This window comes from Nelumbo lutea, chromosome 5 (genome assembly GCF_056320005.1).
Source record: "Nelumbo lutea isolate HS-2025 chromosome 5, American lotus-T2T, whole genome shotgun sequence".
Lineage (NCBI taxonomy): Eukaryota > Viridiplantae > Streptophyta > Magnoliopsida > Proteales > Nelumbonaceae > Nelumbo > Nelumbo lutea.
In genome coordinates this window covers 50,788,496-50,811,907 of record NC_142688.1, presented here as the reverse complement: position 1 = coordinate 50,811,907, position 23,412 = coordinate 50,788,496, and the positions used below count along the sequence as shown (strand labels likewise).

The window sequence follows — 23,412 nt, the reverse complement described above, 5'->3', positions numbered from 1 at the left end:
TCTCTATTGTAACTCATTGTTTGACTTCATCAAACTTCACTCCAATTCATTGACTTCCATTTGCTTAAATCGATTCATTTCCATATTTACAAGCTGAATCCCCTCTCTCCCTTGGTTATTCAACAGAAATTTTCACATATGTTTGTTGTCCCTAAGGCTAATAGGGCATTCAAGGATTTTGCTCTATGTTACAAAGCAAGAATCCCCCCCTCGTTTTGCCAAAAATCAGTGTTAAGGCATACCGAAAATAGAGCAACATTGATCAAATAATGTCAATGGCTACCTCACTGGCTTTGTAACAGAGCAACACTAGCTAAAATTCAAAAATTACCTGCATTGGCGGTATAATGTCAACGACTACCTCTCCTTGATTGAAGAGAAGGAAGAAATCGCCAAAGACGAAGAAAACGGAAAGAAAAAACAGAGACAATAGAATTCCTTGAACCCTTGTGCTGTGTTCCTCAAACCCTTGTGTTGTGTTCCTCCTACTCCTCTTCAGACTTGATAAAGTGGGATAAGAAAAGAGGGTAAATAGGACGACTTGAGAGGAAAAGATGATAAAATGTCGACAGGGGTATTTTAGCAAAAATAAATGCAAACTAATTTGAAAGAGGGTAAAATAGGTATTTGAAAAAAAAATTGATTCATCAGTTTAATGTTTTCCATCTTGATCATTGACGGAAGGGGGGTTTTTGTCGGGTCTTTTAAAAATTTAGACAAAGTTTTTGTTAAAATAAAAACTATAAAGGAGATTTTTATGATTGTCAGAAATTTTATAGGAGGTTTTTATATATTACCCTAATAATTATTTATAAAATTTTTTATTAATAAATGACCTAAACCTATCCAGGGTTGTGATTTGTTTTTTTTTTTTCAGTTGGAATTGGTCAGACCTAGACCGATCTTCTTAGACGGAGTCAGATATTATATGTTAAAAGAGTCGGGTTATGGGTTTTGAATGTCAATTGTTTTGTTAATAAGCCATTTTCCTACACTATTCTATCGAGGAAAGTAGCGTATAAAGTGTTTTACCTAATTTATTAAAATTAATTATAAAATCTATCAAAATTAACTTACCAAAATTAATTTTTAAATTATCAAGGGTTCGTTTGGTTCAAATCAGAACCTGAATCGGAATCAAAATCCCTTAAAATCGGAATCGGAATGGTCTATTCCCCTGTTTGGTTCAAACAGGAATCCGAACTTGAATTGAAATAAACTGGAGTGTGATTTCATTCCCAAGGGAGGGGGAGGGATTCTCTCAAATGAGGGAATGCCATTCCAGTAGGAAAGGGAATGGGATTCCAATTTCACCAACCAAATAGTTGGAATTGGAATGACCCATTCTGATTCCAATTCTAGACCCCTACTCCCACAAACCAAATGGGCCTTTAGTATATTAGGAGAAACTAGCAAGGTACGGGATAGTTGAGAATTAGGGTCCATTTGGTTCAAGTTAGAATTGGAATTGGAATCAGAATCAAAATCCTCCAGAATTGGAATCGGAATGGTCCATCCCCATAGTCTATTTGGTTCAGACAAGAATGGGAATGGGAATTGATATCAGTAGGAATGGGATTTCATTCCCAAGGGAGGGGCAGGGAATGACCATTTTCTCAAATGGGGGAATGCCATTCCAGCAAGAATGAGAATGAGATTCTAATTCCATCCAAACAAACAGTTGGAATTGGAATAGCCCATTCCGATTCCAATTCCAAACCCCTATTCCCACAAACCAAATAGGGCCTTAGTATCATTTGATTATCTTCCTTAAGAGATATGATTAGGAGAGTGAAAGGGGTAAAGGATTTAGGCTCAGTTTGTAAGGAGTACAAATACAAATATGTACAATGTACATACATATAAAATAACACAAAATACATGCTTTTGCATCCCCCCCATATATTTGTATTTGTACTTTGAGCATTGTGGCTACCCAACCTGGAGGGGGGATGGATGAATAGATATGGATTGGAGTGTGGAGTCACCACCAAAATTTTTAAGAAATGGGAATTCAGGAAAATTCAAGATTTTCAAGAAAAATATTTTTATTTTCTTGGTGACTCGTTACCCAATGGTGATGAGATTCTTTGGATCCGGGGACCAAGGTATGATGTGGGAAGGTGTTAGGCACCTTGCACATGCCCGGTTAAACCTATCTCTACTTCACAAATGTTCCAAAGAATATTTTTCATAATTATTGGGTTTAAAATAAAGTGATGAATATCACATAAATTAACTAGGAAAGAAATTAAATTTAACTTTGTAATATAGGGAAGTAGGAAAATTCCCATATTTGTTAGTCTAAAATATTTTATATCATAGATTTTATTTTTGTAATTTATTTTTTAATAATATTATTGTAATTTATGAAATTTAAAGTTAATTTTTTAAGTTTAATTTTTTTGAACAAACAAACTAAATCGAAAATAGACCCAAATCGATACAACCCGAGTTAGTGGGTTTTTGCTAATGATCAATCATTTTCGAGTGACAAACTATAGACTTGACCTGATTGATTTGGTTGGCAAAACAGCCTAACTCTGAGCTGAACCAATCATTGAACACTCCTAATTTCAACTAAATTTATAATCTAATCTCTAATAAATAATAATGGTTTAATCTCCAATAATTATTGAAAATTTATAGCAAACGTACACAATCATTGAAAATAAGTTTATAATGAAAATATTATAGATATATAATAAAAATACAATAATTACAAAAATATAATAAATACTAAAAATATACTAAATTAGTCAATAAATAGTGTAATCTTAAAATAATAGTTTAATCTCTAATAAGTATTAATATATAAATTATAAAATATATAATTACTAAAAATAAATATATAACAAAAGTACAATAAATACGGTAAATTAAATTTAAAAGTTAAACAATAGTTTTTTAATCTCCAATAATTATTGATAATTTTCTATTAAATAACAAAATAAAAATACATATAAAAATAATTATTGTAAGCATATTTATTAAAAACAATAAATAATTACTGAAAATAAAATAAATATTAACTATATAGTAAATATAAATATATAATGAATATACACTATTATTGTAATATTATTACTAGTAAATATAATTTTGTTGATAGTTATTTTCTATAATTATTAATTGATGTAAGTGAAATTAGTTATTTTCAATATTATTTACTTATTTAAATAATATTATTATTTAAGTTTTTAAAATATTAATTATTTATTGAATTTAATAATCCATAAAATTATAATTGTACTATTATTACATAATATGAATATTATTAATTCTATTATAATATGAATATAATTAATTTTATAAAATATTAAATTATTATCCATAGTTCGTTATTATGAATTCTATTAAAATATTAAATTTATTACATAATTTCGTTATTTTAACTATTTAAAATTTTTTCATGTTAATTATTTTGTTACTTAAATAATAAAATAATATGTAAAATATTTAAAAAATTTCATTATTTGAATTTTATTTATTTTAATGTTATTATGTAATATTAAATATTTTTTATATTATTTAGCTATTTTTAATGTTTTTTATTTAAGAATTTTAGTTATTGAAGTATTTAAATAATGTTTTATTTTTTAATGTTAAATTCTTATTATTTGAATAACATTTAAATTGAATTATTCATAAAATTATAATTTTTATTGTTATTACATAATTTCATGATGAATTTTTTAAAAATATTGAATTATTAATAATATGAATATTATTAAATCTATTAATTTTTTGTGTTTTGAATAAATATTTTAAATTTAGTATATAATTTCGTTATAACATTTAAATAGTTCTGAATTTTTTTAATTGAAACTTTGTTTAGATATATATAGATAAGAAGTGGGAGAGAAGATAAATAGGAATTAGAGATAGTTTAAGAGAGAATCTCTCTATTAAATTAGAGATAATTTAAGAGATAAATAGGAATTAGAGATAATTTAGGAGATAAATAGGAATTAGAGACAATTTAGGAGGAAGTGGGGGAAAGTGGTGCCACTTGGCTAAACATTAGAAAAACTTTATGGTTGTTAGAAATAGTTAGTTATATGTGATTTCCTTATTGGTTTAATGGGTAACTATGTGGAACTAAAAAAATAAAATATTCAAAAAAACAGAAAATTAGGAAGGGGGCTTTCCTGCAAGGAGAGCTATGCTGACATGGCAGGACCAGTTTTAATATATAATTAAATATTAATCATTATTATTATAATTATTATTTTTTCTATTATTATTATTATTATTATTATTATTGTTATTGTTTTTATTTTTGTTATTATTATTATTATACCCATGCATCACATGGGTCCATCAAACCCATATCGTGCGCAAGTGGGTCTATGAGAACCTGAATTCGGGTCGTTGTAGACCCATTTTAATTGTCTTCTTCACCTGAACAATCAAAATGGGTCATGTGTCAACCCGATTACTTTATAGTGGGTAGAACCGAAGCGTTTCGAAGTTGGAGGAGCTGCTAAAACCTCTGCTAAGCCCAAAGAGAAAATGATGCCTGAGAGAAGAAAAAAAGTCTTTGTGTTTGAAAAGAGACAATGGTGCCTGAGAGAAAAAAAACCGTCTCTGTGTCTAAAATAATAAAAAATAAAAACTGTTAAATACCTGAGATGGTTTTGTTGTGAGCAAGAGTGGTTATGAATATGAGGAAGAAATCTGTTCTATAAGAGAAGATTGAGAAGGAGTGAGAGGATTGTGTGAGGTTCTGAGAGGTTCTACAAGAGAAGAATGAGTTGATGGGTTTTGATTTAAGAGTTGCTGAGACGTATGGTCTTGAGAGGTTTTGAGACGTTTGGTCTCCCAATGCTCATTTAATTTTTTGATAAAAATGGAAAAAATCTAAAAAAATGAGAACGCAGCAAAGTGCGTCTCAAACTCACTAGAATGCCACAATGTGCCAGGTCAGCACATCCCAATATATATATATATATATATATATATATATATATATATTAAAACACAATGATCTGATGTCGCATTCTTTTTATTCCTTTTTGAAATGCACCATAATCTCTTAAGGTGTTCGGTTGGCTTTGGTATGGATCCATCCACACTATTTCGTGGATCGGTCTACAGGTTTTTTTCCTGGATTGATTCACGTTAGTGTAGAGTTTTTTACCAAGAATGATCCTATGCTTTTGCATGGTATGTTTTACCCAATTTATCCCACATTTTTTATTATGTAAATTATTAAAAAATAAAATATTACTTCTTTATTGTTATATAATATCTAAGGTTACGTGCATTTTTAATTCAATGTGTATATTTTAGTACTTTTTAATTAAATATGTGTATATTTTCTTAATTTTTATTTTTATATAAAATTAGTACTCATGGCAACCTAATAATTTTTTATTATAAAATAAAAAAAATTGCTTTTTTATTATTAACAACATAGATCACCATACTTGTTCTTAAGCCTATCATCGATACTTGAAAATCCGAGGCCAATCCAACATTCAATCCAATTATCTCGAATTCGAATGATGTATTTATGTAATCAGATTGGATTCGGATTTGACCCCATTTAAATTTGATTATATTATAATATTTATTAATTTTAATATATAAATTTTATATAATTATATTTAGAATTGTAAAATATATTCTATATATTATATTATATATGAAAAATAATTAAATTTTAAAATTTTCTAGTATTTTGAGAAAATTTGAGTAGAGTCAAGTTAAATTCGGATCTGGTCTGAGTCCGTTAGGACTCAGATTCTAATCCAAGTTTTTAAATCCAATTGGATTTGAATGCAAGTTTTTGGGGTATTGACTGAAATAGACTACACCTTGTAGAACACCTATGGGGTATAGTTTGGTTCAATTCACACTTCTTTGTCCCTAATTCAAAACAACTACTGTGTGGAGATGTGGTGCACTCTCGTTCACACCACATATGAAAAAATCGGAGAAGTACGGACATGACTAATGCAGAATTTTGTGTCTATGAATTCTGACCCTGGGTTGGACGGTAATTACACCCTGTAATTTCTCATCTACGTTACAACTTAGAAAACACCCCCATTAAAGTCTTAGGGTGTCTTGGAGCTAATCCGAGTCCAGTTAGGCCTAAATTCTGTAATTAGTTATTTCTATGTAAATCCCGGCACGGTCCGGCCCAAGATCATTGCTATTTCCCGCCATCATATCTGTACAAATAAAATGCCAAACGGTTTCTTTTATACCATGATGCCAATCCATCTATTCCTAGCTCGCAGTCGCTTCAGTTTCTTTGCGGGAAAATCAACTCCGTCTGTCTCATCTCGTCTCCCTGCTTCTCTTCTCCTCTTGACGGAGAAGAGAGAAAGAAAAAATAGAGACAAAGCTAATCGCCATCTCTGAAAAACCTGCTTGCTTTTTCTTGTGAATTCGATGGCAGAGACCTTCAAAGACTACTCACACATCGAAATCAAGTCTCAAGAACCAGCCGCCGATGAATCCCTGCAAGAGCAGAAGATTCCATTTTTTGGTTCCCGCTCCCGGGGGAAGGAGAACACCTGGGTCATTTCCTTCTTTGTGGTGCTCCATGTAGTTGCCTTCGCTGCGACCATGTTCATCAACAATTGCTCGACGAATTCACATGGCGACTGTGCTCTGAGAACCCTCGGCAGGCTTTCTTTCCAACCTCTTAAAGAAAATCCATTCCTTGGACCTTCTTCCTCAACGTCAGTCATTTATTCTTGCATTCCTATTCGAGTTTTCTTGTTTCTGTTCTGGAATGGTTGCAGAAATCTTTGTGGTTTCAATTTTGTTTTGATGAAATGCATTTAGGTTTCTTGCAAATCTTGTTCTTTATTGACCGCAATTTAGGTTTCTTAAAAGAAGGGCTTCACTTTTGCATTTGCTTGCCGTTTCTCAACTGGAACAAGATCTTTCTAGTGATCAATCTAATTCAATTTTTTGTAGGCTTCTTTTCATTTTCCTGTTGTAAGATTCTTTGAACCAGCGGGAATCTAGTGTTCCGCTGACACTTTAGAAGGGATTCTGTTGCAAACCAATGATTGAGTTGAATTTACGAGATCAATGGTCTTTATGTCTTCAGATTGCACTTCTCTTTCGGTTCTTTCTCGTAAACTTATATTTTTCTAATATTTCGTCAGAGGTTTTGTATATAACAGCAACAATCATGGTGATCCTGGTTTCTTTGATCAGGTGTTGGGCTTTCCTGAAGCATGTAATAGCATGCTCGATAAGCTGGACTAGTAGAAGAGAAAAATATTACTTATCGATGACAAAAGGAAAATAATCTGCCGCCTATTACAGGCACAGTCATTTTTTAGTTTTCTAATTGAAAGATGAGGTTAAAGTCCTCCCATTTTTCATGTGGATGATCAGAAAATTAGCTGTAGCAGTTTGCTTATTTCAGAAAGCTAACTATAATCTGCTTGAACTGCCATGAACATAAGATTTTGAGTTCTGGATTCAAGAAAAGACCAGAGCATGACTTGTCAATAGCTTCAACTAGAAATGCTATACCCATAGAGTTTTAGGCTTGATAGCTTGAAGGCAAAATTCTAACGCTTTTTTCTTTATCATGGAGTATTGAACTTTGGCTGTTGTTATCTTTGCTCTTTATGGTCAAGTCATTAATGGGGGCATATCTAGTAAATCTATTTGTTACCTGCGGAATAATTGCATTTTAGTCATCAAGTAATTCAGTTGATTCCCAAGGAGGAACAGGCTGTTGAAATCATAAGTGTTGCGGAAAAGGAATTTGAAGTAATTTACTAGGTATTTTCTTCCTAGGGGAGGAGAGAATGCCAGGAAGGTGTTTGAAGAATTGGAAAGGAAAGAATGGAAAGAAAAAGAAGAACAGGAAGGTGTAACTCGAGGAAATGAGATAGGAGAAAATTTGGAAAGACAGCGGGGAGGAGTTGGGTCAACAAGAGAGGGTAATGGAAACTGGTTTTATTGAAGAGAGCAGTTTAGGTCACAATGGAGAAAGAAAGAAAGAGAGGTATCAGAGGGAGGGGATAGTGAAAAAATGGTCATCAAATTACAAAGGGGTGCTATAATTGACAGATCTGAGGATAAAGACTAGAGGGGAGTTGAGAATTTTTATAATGCAATCAGACGCTTTAAAAGAAAAACAAAATCAAAGAGCTATCAAGTTTTTCAAGTCTTTGTTTAAGATGTCTTCCAAAGTTGCAAGTAGTCTAGTAAATAATCCAAAGAGATTTTCTCTGGAGAGGGTGGATAACAAGGAAATCCACCTCCTTGATTTGGTAAAGATATGCTCCGCCAAACAAATGTAGACAGTTGATTGCAAGAAAATACATCCTCTCTAATAGAGGATGGGATACTATTCAAGCTACCCATGCTACCACCACTGCACTTTAGAAAGTCTTTCAGAAAGCTCAAGCTCAATTCCTAGATTTTGGTTGGACTCTTGGTGTGGAGATAGGCCCCTGGCTGAAATCTACCCTGGCCTATTTAATGCAGCCACAAACAAAGAGGTAACAGTTGCTAAGATCTCTAATTAAGGAGCTTCTGGCCATTGGTCCCCTACTTTTTAGAAGAAACCTATTTGACCGGGAGATTGAAAATCTAGATCTGCTCCTCTATCTGCAGCAATTTCAGCCTGTCAACTGTGACGAGGACAGAAGAATTTGGAAATGGTATAGGAGGTTAACCTACTCGGTTAAATTTATGATGCAGCACCTCAGTTTGAACAGACCCACCTTCCCTCATAAGTTAGTTTGGGCATGGAAAGTGCCATCAAAAGTAGCATTCGTAGTTTGGACTGCAGCGCATGGCAAATGCCTCACCAAAGACAAGCTATGTAAGTGAGGTGTTCCCATCAACTGCCCATCTGTATTTATGCAATGCTTCTCAGGAGACTGCAAATCATCTTTTTCTGCATTGCCCAGTCAGCAGAATTATTTGGAACCATCTGTTGTGTTGGCTAACCTGCACCTATGTTGGGTCTTTCCAAATATGGTCTTCAACTTCCTAGACAGCTGGAGAGTTGAAGGCCCCTTAGTTAATGGTAAAATTATCTGGAATATGATACCCGTAACAGAATTTTGGACAGTTTGGATGGAGAAGAACAGCAAAATTTTGAAGGCAAATCCTCTCATACAGATGAAATTATACGCAACATGTTAGCAAAAATTTTCTCGAGATAAGGCACACAATATCTCAACTGATGTCCTCTTTTCTAAATGTCTCTCTTAAAGTTCTCTTGGGAATGTTTCACCCCCATGTACAGTCATCCATATTCACATCTAATACAATACCTTTTCTCAAAAAAAAGTTTCTTAAGTCTTGTTTGAAAGGGGGAATATTCAGGATTAGTCCTCATAAGAAGTTGAAGAAGGTTAAGCAGATTAATACAAGGAAAATAGTGAATGGTACTTGGAGTCTAGTTCTCATACTAGGGGCCTTGGTTATATATGAGTTGGGGATGGGTTACTGATTTTGGAAAGAGTATGTGGTTTGTTTTTGATTGGTACTAGTTTGGTGTATTCTTGCATCCTAGAGTGACAGCATGGGCTTTGGTTTCTTTTAACCCTCTCTTGTCATTTTTTAATATTTAATAAAATTTATTTCACTATAAAGGTTGAGGGTGGGTCTTTGCGCAATGGTTGGGTTGCTCCATTGTGACCTGGGTGATTGGGGTCTAAATCTTGGAAAGTCTCTCTGTATGTGCATAGGGGTAAGGCTGCATACATCTGTCCCTCCCCAGACCCCACACTGGCAGGAGCCTCGTGCACTGTCTGCCCTTTTACTATAAAAGGTTGGAGTTGTGTAAACCAATATGCCTTTACTTTCACCTATTTTCTTCTGTACATAAAACATTTTACTCAATATACAATTTCCTATATGTTTTAAGCTTTTAAACTCTGTTTCCCATTGGTTTCATATGTTGTGGTTCCAAAATTTTGTCAGCTCTAAGGTTTTGGTTTCTTTCCTTTTGCAGGATGTATGAAATGGGGGCTCTTCGGCGAACATTTGTGATTCAACAGCACCAAATATGGCGCCTTGTGACATGCTTATGGCTGCATGCAGGATTCATCCATCTTATCATTAACCTGTCATGTGTTATTTTGATAGGCATTCGCTTAGAGCAAATGTTTGGCCCATGTGAGTTTAAAAGAAGAATAAATTTAGTAGGCTTACAGTTGTTTCAACTAATGGTCAAAAAGAAGAATAAATTTAGTAGGCTTACAGTTGTTTCAACTAATGGTCAAAATTCTATTTGCTTCTGCTTGTCAGTTAGGATTGGGATAATCTACATGCTATCTGCTTTCCTTGGTGGTTTGGTATCAGCACTTTTTGTCCAGAATGGCCCAGCCATTGGCTCTTCAGGTGCTCTGTTTGGATTGCTTGGTGCTATGCTTTCTGGGCTTATCATGAACTGGAAAATTTACATTGATAAGGTCCTCTTTTCTCTTGGATATATCATTTCTTTACATGAATAAGATCCTATTTGCTCTTGTTTTTATGTTTACCTTTTTATGTGTCTGTTTAACTGTCTTTTGCGCTTTTAACACAGTTTGCAGTATTGTTGTCACTTTTTCTCGTTGCAACCATCAATTTTTCTCTTGGTCTGCTACCTTATGTGGACAATTTTTCAAATATTGGAGGCTTCCAAGCGGGATTTCTTCTTGGCTTTGTGCTCCTATTCAATCCTCAGCTAAGACAAATGGCTCAAAATAAAAAAGGTCTATTTGAATATGATGTAAAAAATTCTGTGAAGCTCAAGCACAAGCTGGACAAGCCAGCGATCAGATGTATTTCATTAGTTCTGTTTGTTCTTATGTGAGTTTGTTGCAAGAACTAATCTGCTAATCTCCTAATCATTCTTTATTTGGCAAAGGAATTAATATCTTAGAGCTCTAATTAGTTTTCTTTGTTCCTTGCAGTTTCACAGGATGTCTTGTAGCAGTTCTTCATAGTGTCAATGCAAACAAATACTGCAGTTGGTGTCACTATGTTAATTGTGTCCCCTTCAAAGGGTGGATCTGCAACGAGGAAGCAATGCAATGCGAGGTATAGGTTATTCTGTTTGATGATAACTATTATCAACACTCCAACCCCAAAACAGTCATTTTTATTAGAGGAACTAATTTTAATATTTTGTAGCAACAAAACAAAAATAATAAAAATAAAACTAGTGACTAATGAGATTTTAGCTATACCTACTGGTGGATCTATCCTACTTCTAGAAAAGGAGTCATTAGTCATTACTGCAATGACGTAGGTACCAATGTGGATGATATAAAGCATGAAATCAATAATACAAGGATTTTCTTTGCAGGTCTCTCTCTTGTAGGGGGTTTAGATCCGAAAGGCCTACAAGTAGGGGTGTCATTTGGACTGGATTTGATCCAATCTGATCCAGTCCAATGTGAGTCCATTACAAATGGACCAGGTCCAATGCAATCCAATGAATATTTTGGACCATTTTGGACCGGTCTAATTCAATGTCTGCACCGTCCAATCCACTCAAATTTGCTTTAATGTATAGATTGACTCTAACCCAAAACCTGGTCCATTGACAGTTATCTTCTATTAATGGGCCAGATATTGGCTCAATTCAACCCAATCCAATATAAATTCATTATAGATGGAGCAGGTCCAATCCAATCCAAAAAATACGTTGGACCATTAAGTCTGGACCGGTCCAATTCAATAGGTCTTGTTGGTCCATCCAATCCATCCAAATTGATTTTGGTCTGGACAGGGTCCAATCCAAAACCAGTCTATTGATGCTCCTACCTAAAAGTTCCAACCAAAATAGGAGTTGCTTCTACTTGTTAATCCAAAGTAGAGATTGATGGGGGTCTGAATAGGCCTATAAGTGAACCAAACCTACTTCTGGAAAAGAATTTGTCATTACTACAATAATATCAGGTAGCAGCATTGATGATAATAAAATATGAACTCAGTAAACTTAAGGAATTTCTTCTAGTGATGTATAATTGCTTCTGGTAGTCTCATCTAGAAAAGGATTTAGCTGTACTATTCTTTCTACTCATGTATACTTGAGGAAAATGCCTGAATTGTGTCTCAGGTTTGTATACAGGAATCATGCAAGGTACCTTGAGTGATGTTAGATATCAAAAAATAAGAGACTTATTGTTTTAACTTATATGACATCATTGTTCATTTATGCATGCAGGTGCTAGTAAATGGGGGGCGATTAACACTAACCTGCGAAAGCAATGGCAACTTCCACATTTACCCTTTCACTAACATCTCGCAAGCAAGGATTGAAGACTTGTGCAGTCTGATATGTTCCTAGACTTGTACACTTGATGGTGATATCATTTGGATACAGGAAGTAATACAGGCTGAAATTCATACATCTATTGACAACTCAAAAGCAAGGATGAGGACTTGTGCAATTTGATATTGTCCTTTGATTGTATGCTTGGTGAAGCATTGTTTTTGATAAAGCAAACTGTTTAGATTGAACACGTTTACACACATCCTGCAAGCAGGAATTAGGGGCTTTTTTTGGAGGCTATAACTTTGTACTTAAATGTTCTTTTGGGTCTTTCTATTTTTTTTTTTCGATTTTGGGTAATTTTTTGAGATCAGTGTTACCCTATTATTTTTTTCTTTATTTTGGAAACTCAGGAGAGCTGCGTCCCAAATGGTGTTCTGTTACTGGCAGGGCCATCGATATTATTCTTTATTCAACTAGTTGTAGATAGCTCTTAAAGTGAGCTTCGGAATTCATAAACGTAGGCGCCCGTGGCCTAATGGATAAGGCGTCTGACTTCTAATCAGGCGATTGTGGGTTCGAGTCCCACCGGGCGTGCCTTATTTTTAGGATCCAGATAAACAATAAGTTACAACGGATTGTTCTTTATTTTGATAATTTAATGCATTATTTTCAATTTGCATAATTTACATGTGACTTAACAAGTTACAACGCATTGTTCTGATTCCCCAGTTATTGGGTTATTTTGATAATTTAATTCATTATTTTCAATTTGCATAATTTACATGTGACTTAATGGCCTTGGACCAGGGGTGCAATTGAATTTAGCTCTAAGCGAATATTTGCAATCGATTTGAGTTTGATTCTAATCAATTTCAAGCTGAGTTCGAATCCCAGGGTAAGTTTCATTAGATATTAGAACTCAAGTTCAACCAATAAAAAATTTGGCTCGAAAGTTTGTTAGCCTAACTCAGTTAAGAAATATTATAAAATATACAAATATATTTTATAATATATTATAAAAATATATTATATATTATAAAATGCAAAAATATTTATTTTCTATCTCTTCGAATACTCAAACCTAGTATTGTTTTTATTGAAATGAGCCACGACATGTCGAAGTTTGGTTCGACTTGGCTCGATTACACCCTTATCTCTATGTTTGGTTAGAAAGAGTAGGGCTCGATTACACCCCTACTCTTCTAACCAGACATTTCCAGAGCCTTGAAAATGCCAGAAAATTTTAGTTTGTTGGTGAAGACATCTAAAACTTTGCCGTGTCCCATCCCAAATGACTCCAGAATAATCCCCCTATTTGACTAAAATCCTCCATAACCGCCATTGAACCTTCTAAACCAAAGCTCTTCCGCCTATATATAAACTTTGGGGGCGTGACAAGGTGGTGCTTAATCTCTGTTTCTTGATCTCTGGTTTTCCCTGTTTCACATATAGCTCTTTGTTCAGTTTTCTTAATTGGGATTACAATTACTGAAGTGAACAACAAAAGATTTTTATGGTGATCACCATTCAACGATAATCTGCCGCTGCAGTGATGCTATTTTCGAGGTCTTATCAAACGAGTTTATAAGTGGTTTCCAAAATTTCATGGTTTTAATCAATGTTTTCAAAATCAGACTAAACCAGACGGTTGGATCGAAAAAACTAAGAATTGGTCATTTGATCGGTTTTGTTTAACCTCAAAACCATTTTTTAACAAAAAACCGTTGATTTGATCAGTGAACCACTGACTTGAATGGTTGGACAATCGAACCGTCTGACTTGGGGCCAAAAACCATTGATATGTGTATCTGATTATCACAAAATATGGAGATAAATTATAAAATAAGATTTGTAACAAAGAAAATACAAGGGATTTTATTCTCTTTGATTCTATTTGATTACATGAACAACCTCTGGTTAATGGTTGAATTTGGTGAAGATGAGAGTCCTTGGTGTAGATTTCTACATTCTAGGCTTTATGTTTAGTCAGTTGTTAAGAGTGCTTCTCTAAGAAGGGCCATTTTTTAGTGGCTTGAGTTACTGGGAAGGTTTGAATCCAAGCATAAAGTAGAAAACTAATAAATTATTTCTCTTCCTTCTTCCCTCTTGAACTTGAACTTGAAGGTGATGTTTACAATTGCTTATAATTGCTTGCACTTCTCAAATTATTTTGTGTAAGATTTTGAGAAAGAGCTCTAAAGTGTGTAGGTGTGGTTATCAGAAGGATAGCTTCTTCTCCCTAAGGTTTGCTATTTATAGTCCATGTAAATGGGGTTTGCCAAAATGCGTCTGAGTGCATTAAGAGGTGGCCCAATCTCTAAAGTTTTCAGATTTGAAAACAAAATTCAAATCAAGTTTAAGAGGAGAAACCTAACAAGTGTGAGGACAACATTTTCAGATTCAAACGTCTGAAAAGTGCAATCAAATGCCTCCTTAGATTTAGGCCTTGGGCCCATGGGGGCCCATGGAGGCCCATGCTAACTTTTAGGATTTATTTGTAAGACAAAAAGTCTATTATTTGGCTTCTAACTTTTTTGTGCCTACAATTGTAAATAGGGATGCAATTTCAACCCTACCTAGTGTGTATTTGCCCCTACCCTCCTTGGTGGGGTGGTTTTTATTTTTATTTTTTTGCTTAAAGGATGGGTTTTGGTGCGAGGACAAGTTTTGGGAGTCTACAACCCATACAAGGCAGGTTATGGCATTAGGCTAAACCCAACCCTCCACAACCCATATATTGTTGGACAACATATAAACGTTATGTAATAAGTGTTGAATTTAATAATATTTTGAATTTTATGTGAAGAATAATTAATAATTTATGTGTTAATTTACTTATAAAAAAATAATAAAAAATTAGATGTGAATTTTAAACCCAACTCGCCTTCTACCCTTAAATGTGGTGGCTGAGGCACCAAATCTGTTAGAGGCATGGGGAAAGTCCAACTTGAGCATAATTTTCCCGAGCACTTGGATAGCCATTTTTTCAGTGCAAAATTATTTGCACTAGTGCAAATAAAAAATGCAAATTCTGATTCAATTTTATTTTGGATTTTAATTTGTTCTGCTTTAGGTCTTATTTTATTTCATTTGTACTGTAATCAAACAAAATAAGAGAAAAATTTAACAAAAAATAAATCAAAATTTGCACCCATATCATTTGCACCATTTGGAAGGAAAACAAATATAAATTTATTTGTATTTTGTATTTGTAACCTTTCCAACTGACACCGATCTCCAAATCAAATGTAAAATCATTAGAAGGTGATGCCCATCGAAATCCCTCTCATGATGTTGAATTAAATAAAAGAATAAAAAAAAAAGACCTTGAGGTCCTTATTGAGCTCAGATCTGAGCTCTATATCGGATCACCAATTCAAACAATATTCCAACTCCACAAACTAGATATCTAATCTACCATATGTCAAATAATAGCATTTTCAGATGCGGTTAGAGATAGAAATCATTTTATTTTATCTCGTAATGGCAGTTTAATGTAGAATCTCATCATCTAAGTTGGTTTATGCTTTATTTGAGCTCAGCATGTGAAAAGTTTGGTTCGGTTCGATTTAAACCAAATTTCAAGTTGAGTTCGATCCTGATATATAGGCTCATTTGATATAATTTTTTTATTATATACATACATTAATACATACATACATATACATATACATATACATATAAATATATAAATATATATATTATATAATAATATTTTTATTTTCATATGTATAATAATAAATGATTTTTATAGCTCTTAAGTTTTTGTATGTAAAATACAAAAATATTTTTATTTGTATACATTTTATTTTTTAGAAAAAAACTTGCTTGTAGTTGAGCTCGAATCGAGCCGAGCTCGAACTTGCAAGCTTTGAACTGAGTTGAGCTCTAGTTCGAATCGAGCTTGATCTCAAGCTCGAGCATAACATAGTTTCAATGAGCCAAGCTCGAATAGCCAAATATTCAGCTCGATTTGGCTTGAAACCACCTCTACATGCACTCCATCTTCATAATTTCATAAGTTTGTGAACACTCCCAATTAGTCCTTTGATTCATATCAACAATCTTCACAAGTTTGTCACTGTAGAGCCACTCGTTGTATAGAATGATGTCGTCATTCCTTAAAAAATTTCTGCTACGGTTCGAAGATAAATTTTTGAATTGCAATTTACTATGATTAATTAATGCCTATTTATTGATTTAAAGAACTGGTGAATTATCCTTTAAGTTGTGTTTGATACAACTCCACTTGTATTTGCAATGTTTTAGGTTAGTCAATACAAATTTTTGAGAAACTATTATTTTGCCAATTATATTAGATAACCACTTTCACTAAAAAGAATATAGACATCCAATTATCGACATTTTAGTAAAAAACCAAATTTAACATTTGGGATATAAAAAAATATTATCAAATGTTGACATTTGGGATAAGAAACAACAGTAGTACCAAATATTTTATTGATAACTCAAAACATTTGACATAGAAAAATGGTACCGAAACCCTACACTGTTGGCTCAATCTAGGCTTGTATACATAAATACAAGAGTCAAGGGATTTCTTTTTTCTTTTTTTTTTTGACATTCAATTAATGTCTACATATTATAACTAAACAGTGGTAATTAAATAAATATACAAAACTTAAATCAGAGTTCGGCTTCAATCAGCACAATGACTGCAAACAGCCTTTACAGGCTTGCATTGAGAATATTATCGTACTTCATGGAAAGATATTCCGAATACAATGTTCGAACGGTGTTAACATAAACTCACACCGACCGAAGTCGGTCTCCTTAAATCGTTGTTCGGAAGACATCAGAAGAATATGTGGAAAGCACCATGTCGATGAAGAGTGGAAATTGTAATAACAGAAAACATGGTCACCGGAAAAGAAGCAAACGAAGTCAACATAATGGAAATACATCGCAAGTGACCACCAAGCATGATAAGATAATGGCCGTGAAGGCTACCATATCATGGCAGTAGCTAGAGAGGTGAAGAGCATAATGAGTCCAAGTACGAACTTTCTTGGCAATGATTGGGTAACGAGAAAGTCGATCGAGATGTAAGAATTGAAATGAATATGAATACTGAGGTATCGGTTGTGGAATAAGAGAAAAGTGACACTGCATCAGCTCAAGAATAGCTTAAATTTGCATGTAATAAAAGGGGTGGCCTTCAAACAAAAATCAATTTGGACCGATTGGATGAACCAACAATACATATTGAATTGGACCATCCCAGACTTACTGGTCCAGAGTATTTATTGGATTAAATTGGACCAGGTCTATCAGTAATAAATTTATATTGGATTAGGTTGGATTGAGCCAATATCTGGTCTATTAGTAGAAGATAAGAATTTAGGTGTCAATGAACCAGGTATGAGTTGGAATCAATCTTACACTAAAACGAATTTGAACATATTGGATGGTCCAGACATTGAAATGGGCCAATTCGAAATAATCCAAAATATTCATTGAATTGGATTGGGCCTGATCCATTTGTAACAGATTCACATTGGACTGGATCGATTGGATTGGACCAAGTCCAGTCTAATTGACACCCCTTAGCAATGTTTTTAAAATTGAGCCGCACAATTGAACCATTAAGGGGTCCATTTCTGGGTTGAACGGTCCGACTATTCAAACCAAATGGACGTCCCATTCTGATAAAAAATAAAAATAAAAATGGTCAAAACCATTGAGTGATTCAAAAGCCCGAGTCAATGGTTTGCTGACCAAATCAATGGTTTTTCGCAAAATAATAGTTATGGGATAAAATGGAATCGATCAGGTAACCGATTCTCGGTTTTTTCGGTCCTGATCATCTTGTTCGGTCTGGTTTTTAAAATCATGCCCCTTGTGATGATAAGTGTAGTCACTAGTGTGTACAATGCATGCAACTGTTTCTTTCATTTTTTTCTCTTCTTGTCTGATTAAGGTTTTGTGCCCTTTACTAAGTAATTCATGGTCTGTTTCACCATTTGATTTCTTTAATTATCTATAATATGTTGGGTCATGGCTGAGCTAACTCTATGAGACACATTGCTACCTAGCCATCGCCTGGCCATGTCATCCTAGCTCAGCCATGTTGGCATAGTTCTGCCACGTCGGCCTAACTCGGCCGAGCTATGCTATTATTGTGGGCTCCCATCTTGTCCTTTCAACCACGTCAACTACACGTCACATAGATGAGCATGGTTACGGATAAAGAGGAGTAGGGAAGACAACTCTGTTGGGAATGACACTCTATCCTGAATACCTCGGTGGCTAACTTCATCTCAACAACCTCGGAAGACCAATCCGACCAGGACATGGATCTTTGGCTATAAAAATGTACTCCATGCTCAAGGTAGGGGACCCCAACTTCTGACACTCATACCATTACTTACCTTGGACGAACATCCTTATAGCTTGGCCCGACCATCTACCACCTCCTACTGGCTTGAGCACTGGAGTACTTAACCGGGGATAAATCCTCTGGCCTCTGATTTCTCCTTTCTTGATCACAGGTCTTGAAGCATGGCCTCGTCCTTGTAGCTTGGCCCTGCTCTACCAATAAGGAATATCTTATTGGCGCCATCTGTGGGAAACACACAAAAAGCCTTTCCAGAAAATCCTTCCTTCCTCATTGCACCATCAAGAAAGAGATCAAGATGCCAAAGAACCAGCCCAAACGATCAACAAGCTGATCCCTATTTGGAGCCTCGACACCGTAGCCCTTTGCATCAAGAAATTCCACAGTCTCCATCTGTGGTTGATCATGTGTAGTTCCGAGCAATGTAAGAAAAGGCTGACAAAATCTTTGAAATGAGGTAGAACCTAGGATTTGCGGCATTGCCCAGTAAGGCTGTCCCCCCTTATGCCTCGACATGTACGAAGGATGATCCTTGCCTCGAGGACCCCAAAGCACATTGAGCATACAAGGCTGTAGCGGGGTCCAACCAAGAAAAGCAAGATACAACAAGAAGGTTGGCCCCCTCCGCCTGCTATCATAGCAAGACGCACCAAACTACATGGATCCCCGCCAAAGAAAGGCTCAGTAGACGAACACCACCTCGCGTGGTCTTCGTTGTCGAGTCCAGCTCCATGAAAGAGCACACCGCATGCCCTAAGAAGGAAAGGGCAACGCACACTACAATCCCAAACCATAGAGATAATGAGATTTAGAAACTCCGACAATGCATGGAAGAGCTAAAGTGTAGCTAGAGAAGCACAGTGTTGGTTGTAGATTAGCCCACGCAACGAGCTGTACCCATTATCATGGAACCACCCTTCACCTAGAAGATTATTGATGAGGTACCTCCCACAAGATAGTGGGCACCTTAGCTTGATAAGTACAATGCATACACTGATCCCACCGACCATATTGAGGCATTGAAGGCTCAGTTAATGTTGCACAGATCTTCTGAGGGCCTCATGTGCAAAATCTTGGTAGTCACCCTCACAGGTCCAGCCCTAAGCTGTTATTCCTCTTTGCCTCCGTGCTCAATAGCATTGTGGGAGTAGCTGGAAACTCAGTTCTATGCACAGTTCACATCGATTCAAAAGCATTGGAAGACTTCGGCTAGCCTCATGTTGGTGTAATAGAGGAAAAATGAGTCTCTAAGGGACTACCTGGTGAAATTCAACAAGGTAGCACTATAGGTCAGGAACCTGAACTAGTCCATGGCTGTCAAGACTATTCAACACGGCCTTCGCCCATCCCCATTCAACTTCTCCATCTCCAAGAATCCTCCACAAACCCTGGTTGCACTGATGAGCCATGCACAAGAGTATATCAACACAGAATAAGCGCAAACACAACTACGGGATGAGGAAGAGAGGCCCGACAAGAGGAGGAGAGATACTGAGGAGAAAAAGTTAGAAAGATCAGATTGGGACCATAAGAGGCAAGACCGTCGACCTGACCATAGACCACAGACACTTCCGCCAACGTATCGAAACTTCACGTTGCTCAATATGCCATGATCTGAATTTCTGATGCAAATCTGTGAGCACAACTACATTCATTGGCCTGAGAAGATGAAACGCAAAGAAACAAAAGGAACTATGACAAGTATTACGAATTCCATAGAGATCATGGCCACGACACAGAGAATTGCTTTGATCTGCGCAACCACACTAAAGACCTAATTAGGCACGAATACCTCAATGGGCTCATCAACAAGAGTGAGAAGCCAGCACAAGAGGAACAATTCATGGATGATGCTCGACCACCGACCTGAGCTCCCCCTACTGGTGTGATCCATGTCATATCAGGTGGAATTGTCATAGGAGGGGAGAGTAGCTCGGGGCATAAGTAGTATGCATGACTGTGCAAGATCGACAATCAAGGGCACAAGAAGTGTGTCCAATCTATCACATTCACCGGTGATGACCTCTGGGGGTGTTTAGACCCCACATGATGGCGCCTTGGTAATCACAACCGAGGTTGTCAACTTTGAGATAAGGCAGATCTTGGTTGACACAGGTAGCTCCCCCAGTGTACTCTTAGAAGATGCATTTGAGAAGCTCAGCATCAACAAAGAGTGCTTCGCCCCCATCAACACTCCCCTAATGGACTTCTCTAGGGAGTCCCTCCTCCCTATTGGGAGAATAACTCTTCCCCTATTGATCGGAGATGGTGACATTACTACGACGACTATGGTGGATTTCATTGTGGTTCGTTGGTCCTCTTCATACAATGCCATCGGTAGGCCAACCTTTGATGCTCTACAGGCTACAGTCTCCACATTCCTCCTCGCCATGAAGTTCCCCACCGAATATGGCATAGGGGTAGCACGTGGGGACCAAAAAACTACATGAAAGTGCTACTTGCTCTCCTACTGAGGACCATGCCCTGCCATGGAAACATTGATGGCAGAAGCTTATGATCTAAGGGATGAGGTGAGAGCATAGCATGGCCAACTTGTTGAAGACCTCATCTAGGTGCTGCTCAATGAAGAAGATCCTGAGAAGACGGTCTAGGTTGGCTCTCTCCTAGATGACCACCTTTGGGAAGAGCTTGTGTAGTTGATGAGGGACCACTCCAATGTATTCGCCTGGCAGGTGGTAGATATGTTGGGTATCGACCCTGAAGTCATCACACACCATTTGAACACCGACCCCCACTACCAACCTATCAGGTAGAAGAAGAGGAGTTTTGCAACAAAACAGTGGCAAGTGATCGTAGACAAAGTGAAAAAGTTACTCGATGCCAACTTTATTTAGGAAGTCAAATACCCCGACTGACTAGCCAACATGGTAGTGGTGAAGAAATCCATTAGGAGGTGGAGGATATGCATTGACTTCACCGACCTAAACAAAGTCTGCCCTAAAGACAATTTTCCTCTATTAAGGATTGACGAACTTGTCAATGCAATGGTGGGCCATGAATTCCTGAGCTTTATGGATGCCTTCTCAGGGTACAATCATATTTGAATCCATCCCGATGACCAAGAGAAAACAACTTTCATCATTGACCACAACTTATATTTCTACAAGGTAATTACCTTCGGCCTCAAGAATGCCATTGCCACCTATCAACGGTTGGTGAATGAGGTGTTCAAGGATCAACTTGGTCGAAACATAGAGGCATATGTCGACAGCATGCTAGTGAAGAGCAAAATGGCTGAGCACCACCTTACCAAACTAAAAGAAGCCTTTGGTACCCTTAGGAAGTATAAGATGAAGATAAACCCAACCAAATGCACTTTTGGCGTCAGCTCTGGTAAATTCCTAGGGTTTATGGTGACAGAAAGGGGGATTGAGGCAAATCTAGAGAAAATATAGGTCATCCTTGACATGCAATCGCCCCAAACTCACAAAGATATGCAACGACTCATCGGTAGAATAGCCGCCCTTAACAGGCTCGTGTCCAAATCCATGAAGCGGTGTTTGCCCTTCTTCAAAGCTCTCGAACGATTGAAGGACTTCCAATGGACCGAGGAATGTGAATGGTCCTTTCAAGAGCTGAAGTGGTACCTAAGCTCGCCACGTCTCCTCACCAAGCTAAGCCCAAGGGATGAGCTTGTGCTTTACCCCTTGGCTAGGGATGAGGTCGTCCGCTCAGTACTAGTCAAGGAGAAAGACTGGGTATAGAGACCGATCTACTACACTAGTACAGTCTTCAATGGCGTGGAAACCCGGTACTCCAACTTGGAGAAAATGGCTCTGCTTTGGTCACCTTGGCTACAAAGGTTAGGCCATACTTTCAGGCCCATAGTGTTCGAGTGCTTACTGACTAGCCACTCAAGCAAGTCCTCCAAAGGTTGGAAGCATCTGGCCGCTTATCAAATGGAGCATAGAGCTAAGTGAGTTTGACATCAAATACGCACCTTGGCCCATGATTAAAGCTTGGTCCCTGGCTGACTTCATTGCACATTCACCGCTGAGAGCCCTACACCACCATCACAAGTATGGACCTTGTATGTGGACAGCTCATCCAATCGGCAAGGTAGTGGGGCTAGCCTCATTTTCCTCGACCTAGATGACATGGTGCTAGAACATGGTCTCAGGTTTGAATTTAAAGCATCCAATAACATGGCTGAGTATGAGGCCTTGATTGCTGGACTACGCCTTGCCCTAGACCTGGGAGCTCAGAGAATAGAAACCTTTACTAATTCTCATCTGGTAGTCAAATAGATCCATGGATAGCTTGAGACGCAAATGCCTATAATGGCAAGCTATCTACAAAAGGTGCAAGAGCTCATCCACCGACTTGAGCACTTCAACATCCAGCAGATTCCTCGAGCTGAGAAAATACAAGCCGATGTGCTATCCAAGTTAGCTAGTTCTCCGAAAGTTGACCTCAGTAAGATAGTGTGGTTGGACACATTGGCCCAACCTAGCCCGCAATCAAAGCTCAGTCCCTGGCTGACTTCATTATCCAAGTTAGCTTCCTCTTGGTACAGCATGACCCATCCTGAAAGGACCCCATTGCGCAATACCTCCGAGAAGGCACACTTTTAGAAGATTAGATAGAAGCGAAGAGATTCTAGCATAGATCATTCCGGTACTGCCTTATCCAAGGTCAGCTCTATCGCCGCTCACACACTCTCCCCTACCTGGAATGCCTCTCCCCATCCGAGGAAAACTACATCCTTAGAGAGAACCACGAAGGTATCTATGGAGACCATCCCAGCGCATGCACCCTAGCACACAAGGCACTCCGACAAGATTATTTTTGGCTGACGATGAATCAAGGTGCAACCCAGTTA

At 36.7% G+C, this 23,412-nt stretch overlaps 1 protein-coding gene and 1 non-coding gene across 2 annotated transcripts; both read left to right on the top strand.

Moving 5' to 3' along the window:
* The first annotated feature begins 6,242 nt into the window (after positions 1-6,242).
* Positions 6,243-12,566, top strand: KOM (Rhomboid-related intramembrane serine protease family protein). The gene is made up of 6 exons (XM_088946748.1): positions 6,243-6,698; positions 9,956-10,119; positions 10,252-10,415; positions 10,532-10,797; positions 10,902-11,028; positions 12,161-12,566. Exons 1-6 carry the CDS (start codon positions 6,406-6,408, stop codon positions 12,281-12,283), a joined length of 1,137 nt encoding a protein of 378 aa, XP_088802874.1. The 5' UTR covers positions 6,243-6,405; the 3' UTR covers positions 12,284-12,566.
* Positions 12,567-12,732: 166 nt separating this feature from the next.
* Positions 12,733-12,805, top strand: TRNAR-UCU (transfer RNA arginine (anticodon UCU)). Its single transcript has one exon. It is a non-coding gene; the product is annotated as a tRNA-Arg (tRNA).
* The last annotated feature ends 10,607 nt before the right edge of the window (positions 12,806-23,412 follow it).